The following is a 6,792-nucleotide window of genomic DNA, read 5'->3' as shown; positions in this document are numbered from 1 at the left end:
TCTCCTTCCTTGGCAAATAGATGATTTCAATTATTTACCTCCCTTACAAAAATGTTTAGTGTTTGTGAAATATGAGGGTACTTCAAAAAGTTTATGGAAAAATAGAATTAAAAGACAAAATGGGGCCGGCCCGGTGGCACACTGCTACAGTGCGCCGCTTGGGAGTGCGGCGGCGCTCCCGCCGAGGGTTCGGATCCCACATACAGACCGGCCGCTCACTGGCTGAGCGAGGTGCGGGCGCAACACCGAGGGTTGCAATTCCATTGCTGGTCCCGGTCCGGTACGGGCGCGATACTGAGGGTTGTGATCCGTTGCCGGTCACGAAAAAAGACAAAAAGGAAAAAAAAAAAAAGACAAAATGAATCTTTCCATGAAGTTTTTAAAGACCCCTTGTAGCAACATGGTCAAAACTCTTCTGAAATCATGTTTTTAAAGGACAATCTGAGTGTCTGCAAACATTTATGGGTTTAGATCTGTAAATGACACTATTTTAATGCTATGCAATATTTGATACAGAAAGTTCACAACTAAAGAATGTGGACAATTTCTTGGATTTTGTTTTTACTGAATTCCTTTGTGTTTAAATGACCAAAATCAGCCCTGGTTTTATCTTCATCTAAAAGTATTCTTCAGAGATGTAACGAGACATGATTAGACTCTTGTTTGATATATTCCTAGTGTCTAGCACATAGTAGAACCTCATTTATGTTAGAGAAGGCAAAGCAATTCAGCTCAAAAACTTGCCAGATAACATATTAGAGACTTCTCAAAAACAATTCAAATGAGATACTGACTTTTAATAGTTCTGTAAAATCAAAATACACATGATCAGCACTGACAAAATCCTAGAACCTTTTGCTAACTGGCCTATAATGACTAAACTGGCTCCTCCAGAGGGCTGAGGTGCTGGTAACTCTGACCTTCATTACAGCAAGAGACTGGCCCCTGGTGGTGGTGAAGCAGATAGAACCACCATTCTGAGAGAACCAGGCATACTGGTGTCTCCTCCCCACACTCTCCCGAGACCTCACTGCTAGAGGAAGAATGTTAATTTCTAACAGTCATAGGAAATATCTCCTACTTAAAGGGATAACATACACACAGAGTTTTTTAAAAACTTTAACCCAACTCTTCTGGAACATACTTATTCCTTATATCACAAAAAGAAATCTATAAACGATCACTTTTCCAAATCCTGCAGAATTGGTATAGTGCTAGACATATTGTAAAGCCCCCAATAAACACATGAATTAAAGCATAAAACTTAAATAAGAATAATTTAGCAAAATATCAAGTCTTTGGCACACTGACTCACATTACCCCACTAGAAAATTACCAGTTCAACTGGGTAGAAGAGTCAAACTGTTCATAAATGCTTTCAAGATCCTTAAATTTAAAAATCTGTTTTAAATAAAAATTTACCAACTAGAAAAAATTGTGCATAAAAATTTCTATTAAAGGGCATAAATGTGACTTAGATTTCTGTATTTAACTATCTTTACATAATTTTATTCCTAAATATATTATGAATAATGTAAAAAGTCATCATGTGTGGCCACCTACATTATAGTTTATATCATTTAAATTTTAAATCTGGTTATGTGACACTACATCTAAAAAACACCCAGAACTTTCTTTTTATGGAAAAAACAAAGCATCTAATTTTTCAAGGATTTGCTAGAGCCTTTCAACAGGCTCTTTCTTAAGCAATTAGAATTAGCTTTTGATCAGCTAATTTTAAACTGTTGATGATAACCTAAGCTAACACAACTCTCTCTCAAGTCTAATGAATCCATCTAGCATAGGTTTTAACTTTCAGGTATCCTGTAAAAGATCATACTAAATAGCCACTTAATTCTTAGATACTTGGAATTTCAGTTTGTGCAATAAAAATATTAAAAATAGTAACTGGAGTAAAAATACATTAATGCCAGTAAGGCACAAGTTGCTACATGAAAGTGAATTGTAATACCACATTTCATATCCAGAAATCATTCTCGAATTCTGAGCTGGATTCATTTTAATTATAAATTTCAGAGATGGGTTGTAAAAAATCTAATCTAAGCAGAAGCATCTGACAATTTGCTCTTCCATTCCAATGTAAACTCCAATTCATATCAGCACAAAAGCTGAAAACAGTCTCATAGTGTGTGTGGTGGTGGTGGTGGGGAGCAGAGATCTAAGATTTTATTATTCTTATTGTCTATATTATGAACTCAGAAAACTTTGTGGAATCTACTGGAAAACTGAAAAATGTCCAGCATGGATCAATTACAAAAGAATGTTAAGTAAAACTCATATAAATTTCATTAGTGTAGGTGATAAACTGTCATGATCACATAACACATATTTTACTGCATTTATTTGGCTTTCATCACCAGACTATTTGTTGTGGAGATGAACATCTTTCTCAGTATGTCTGTTCTCTATCTTGAATGTCAAGGGGAGAGATTCTGTCTTCTTAAGAGCTGTATTTGGCACTGTGCATAGTAAATTCCAGCATATTCTGGAACAATAAACTATGTATACAAACTACTCAGACTATCTGGGTCTTAACTGATTCCTTAAGTCCTACAGCAGAGGAGAGTAAAACTACAAAAAGGAGACTACCTGATATACCAAATGACTCACTGCTAGGTGTTGCCAGAAACCAAGCTATTGAATTTTGGGGGGCGGCGGGGAGCAGGCTGGTACTGGGAACTGAGTCTTTGACCTTGGTGTTACAAGGATGTGCTCTAACCAACTGAGCTCACCAGCCAGCCCCCCAAGCTACTGAATTTCAAGGATTGGAGACTGATTTTACCTTTTAGGGAGAAACCGGCTGCCCCAGTGACTAAAGCTTCCCTAAAGCTTCAAGTTCCTCTTTGGGTTCTGTTTTGGGATTTTACTAACTCATAGAAAGCAACAAAATTTATGATGTGATGCAGGGAATAGCCTGGACAGCACTTCACTAATACTGCCTATACCTCCATTTTAAGCAAGACTTGAAATTACAATAAAATAACAGGAGATCAGTCTTTGGCGGTTTTAACATACAGGCCCTTTGCTCTTTGACAAGTCAATTATGAATAAAGCAAAGGCACTTAAGATTTCATTCTCCCTGTGAAGGGAAGAAAACATTAAGTTATGGTAAAGAGGATTATATGTGTGGGACACCAGATTCACATTCACACTTGTTTATATATGGACACTAGCTATACTTGAGAAAGGAGAAGTTCTGGACTTTAGAATAGAATAGATTGCTGTAGAATATAATATGGGAATAATCTGTTCTGAATTTGTTTAAATTCACTTCAACTTTAAAACCAGCTAAAATGTTCTATGTTTAGCTGATTTTTTACTAATTTGCTTTCCAATAGAACAGATGAATGGAAGGGTAAGTTAAAAATACACAAAAGAATATTATAATTTATGAGTAAAATGTCTACACTATAACGTCAGTATTACCAGAATACCACTGTAAGTACAGCAAAATTCCGAATTTTTAAATTTTCCTTCTTCTCTTAAACAAATTTTGATATATCTTTTAGTTCTCACACAAATTTATCATATGCTACATAGTAAAAACAGCTGATTCTTGATGGGCATTAAGCATTTTATTTAAAGATTTTAAAGTAAAAAAAAAAAAAGTACACAAATTACATTATGATGACCAAGGCAGTATTCTACATGACAAAAATTTTAAAAAAAAAACAAATTTATAAAAACAAATTTATAATGTACCGGTACTGAACAAACATTATACTTGATATCCAATCCAGGCTGCATATACATAAAATGATCTGACCACACGCTTATGCAAAATAAATTTTTTTCTCAGAACACCAAAATTCTAACCATTCTGACTGTCCACTGCTTTATTGACCTGGTGATTATTTTGAGAGAGTGCCTATATAATATAAAAAGAATTGGCATGGCACTTAAAGATTGCAAGAAACAAAACACAATTAAAAACATATTTGTGATGCAATTCTGTATAAAACAATTACTTGGTGAATCTTATTAGTTAAAAAAAGATTTAAAAACAAAGGACCACACTGAATAATGGTTAAAACCTCATCATAGAAAAATGCTCATCATTTGTACATTATTGGTAAAAAACTAACTGGTTTTTTTGGGGGGGATGGGGGAAGATATCTAACTTTAAAAAGTTATTCATCCAAAACTGTTTAATATTGTGGATAAGATAATAACTCACTGCTTACCCCTTCTCAAAATGTTTTATCATGAACACTCTTTCTAATATTCAACCACAGGACAAAAGAAAAGAATAATTTGAAGAAAGCCTTTTTCAAAATGAGGTCCAAATGCCCAAAAGAATTCTAACATGGGCCCAGAAATGTCCATTTGAAACAAACTCCATAGGTGATTATTCCCCATTCTAAAATTTGATAACTAATGCCCTAGGGAAAACAGCACCACTTACAAGCAAGATCATAAACATATTTCTGACATAAGATGTCAGAATTCTCTATAAGTTTATGATTTGAAGTGAATACTGTTTTTTGTTTTAAAACAAGTTTCAGGTACTAAGAGACATATATATACCTCTCAAATAAACATGTGAATGTATATAAATATTTTCTTTTGAGGTTTTCATTGCTTTCATACTCAGTTATTTGAAGAAAAGAGAGTACATGGCCAGAAACTTTGGAAAAATTACATATTTAATGAAATGTAGCATCAAAAAAAAGATAACTGATTAAATGCCTACAAATTTTAAATCATTCTAAATTTAAGATTAGGTAGCTTCTATAAAATTAAATTTTATTAAGATGGGAAATTTGTAAGTAATTTAGATAATCATGATTACCTTTTAAGTCCCTTTTCATAAAAAAAAAAATTTTTTTTAAATAAACAACAGAAGGGTGTTATAATTGGTACTCCTTTTTATGATAAATTGTCAAACACTAATATAAATAAAAAATAACCTGAAGAACTTCCCTGAAATGTATTCTACTATGTATTACATGTATTACCTACCTAATAAGAACTCACTTAAGGGACTGGGACTGTGATCTGTGTGAGTGCATATGTGTGTCCTGAATAATTATTCATGTTTACTTTGTTATTTTTCTTGGATTTCACTGAAGACTCCATAAATAGGATCCAAAAGTACAGATAACATAGTTTTGGCAAAAAAAATGAGCATAGTTAAGACACCCTACATAGAAGATAAATTATTTTCCTGTATACTAAATTATAAGGAAAAAAAATTATACATCCTTCTTTTGCTGAATAAATGGAATACAATTGTAAGTTTGGTAACAGGTGAGTGCCACCTTATTATTTAAATCATATAACAAAAAGCAACTGTGGCGTTCACTCTCCAGTAAGTAACAAATATTGCCATTGCACTTGTCTGTATCTATTTTAAATTTATATTCTTTCCTTTCTATATACTGAGCAATTTTCCACTCAACTTCATCCTGGGTCTTTTGAACTACATATATTAACATTCTAGTTAAAGTTTTGGCTAAAGAGACAAGCTCAGAAGCTAACCCCCCTTAATATACTAAAAAAGTCACTTGTGCCAGTTTTTCAAAAATAACTAATGATTTAGAATCTGATTCTTAATAAAATTATACTATTTTTTAACTTAAGAAGGATCTGTATGTCTCAACTCTAAACAAGCAACATCTGTTATTACCAATTTAGTAACTGTTAACCTTAAAAATCAGTAATTTAATTATCTCAGGCAATGATAAAATTTACAGTTGAATTTTTAAACATAAAGAACTCCAAAACTAATAGACATCATAAAAAATTGTTGTATTTTGAATTTATCTTTTACTCTAAAATTAAACCCTCAAATGACCTAACAAAGCATGACGAAAATTATGGGAGGCTTATGAGGTAATACCACAATGTACCTTAATGCAACAGATACTTTCTTTTAAAAGCAGTGGTATTTTCTTTAAACAAAAAAGATAACTTCTTCTGAATCACAGTTCTATGACAAAAAAAAAAAAAAAACCCACAAAAAAACTTCATTACTCCTCAGTAGGCCTCTGAGGAAACAGTATACCAAACTCCTGACATGACTGTCTGGAAGCTAGCTTTAATTCCTTTTCCAGAGTCAAACCTAGATCTAATAACTGATTCTTATAGTCTACAATAGAAGATATTGAGTGTTGTTTTGCAGGTGGCAAATATAAAATGGTTAATTGTATCCAAACTGGTAACAAGTTTATCCATGCATTAAATGGCAACACAAGCAGAATGCACAGTTGAAGAATGAGGGTCAGACACATTCTTCTGCAGACATCAACAGAGGATTGATATACTCAAAACCTTCAAATTCAGACTGATCAATCTTCCTCACAATGTCACTGTTGAAAGAAAAATAAATTTATTTTCATCATAATATTTCTTCAACCTTTGATTTAATTGGTAAAATAAGATTAAAAAACAAAAAATAAGGCTAATTATATAAATTGTGAAACAAAATCTCTAAATTCTTAGATTAAACCCAAAACATAAGAATTAAGAATAAAAATTACTGAAAATCAAAAAAGACTAATAGTCACACAAACAAGTTTAGAGCCAAAAGGTAGTTCAAAACTGAAGACTGGGAATAAAAAAGGCACATGTTGTCACAGTTGTAGTTAATCTTAACTTTTGACCTGCCCAACACTCTTAATTTAGATAAACATCCAGGTCTGAATTGGCAATTCAATTTAGTAGTCACCTCAACAGCCAGATGGGAGATGGTGAAGAGAAGGCCCAGAAGTTAGCCAAAAGGAAAACTCAATAGGAACAAGTACACTGAGAGACCTGGAATAAGGAGAG

General features: G+C 33.0%; 1 protein-coding gene across 1 annotated transcript in view; it reads right to left on the bottom strand.

Annotated features, from left to right (window-relative positions):
* Positions 1-3,577: 3,577 nt before the first annotated feature.
* PRKCI (protein kinase C, iota) overlaps positions 3,578-6,792 on the bottom strand; it is a 63,858-nt gene continuing 60,643 nt past the window's right edge. The window contains exon 18 of the mRNA XM_008576150.1: positions 3,578-6,332. Coding sequence (XP_008574372.1) covers positions 6,245-6,332 — 88 coding nt within the window. The 3' untranslated portion in view covers positions 3,578-6,244. The remainder of the gene's footprint in view (positions 6,333-6,792) is intronic.

The sequence above is a fragment of the Galeopterus variegatus genome, unplaced genomic scaffold (genome assembly GCF_000696425.1).
Source record: "Galeopterus variegatus unplaced genomic scaffold, G_variegatus-3.0.2 Scaffold1299, whole genome shotgun sequence".
NCBI classification, from domain to species: Eukaryota; Metazoa; Chordata; class Mammalia; order Dermoptera; family Cynocephalidae; genus Galeopterus; species Galeopterus variegatus.
The sequence above is the reverse complement of the archived record's forward strand: the minus strand, read 5'-3'. Positions and strand labels throughout refer to the sequence as shown.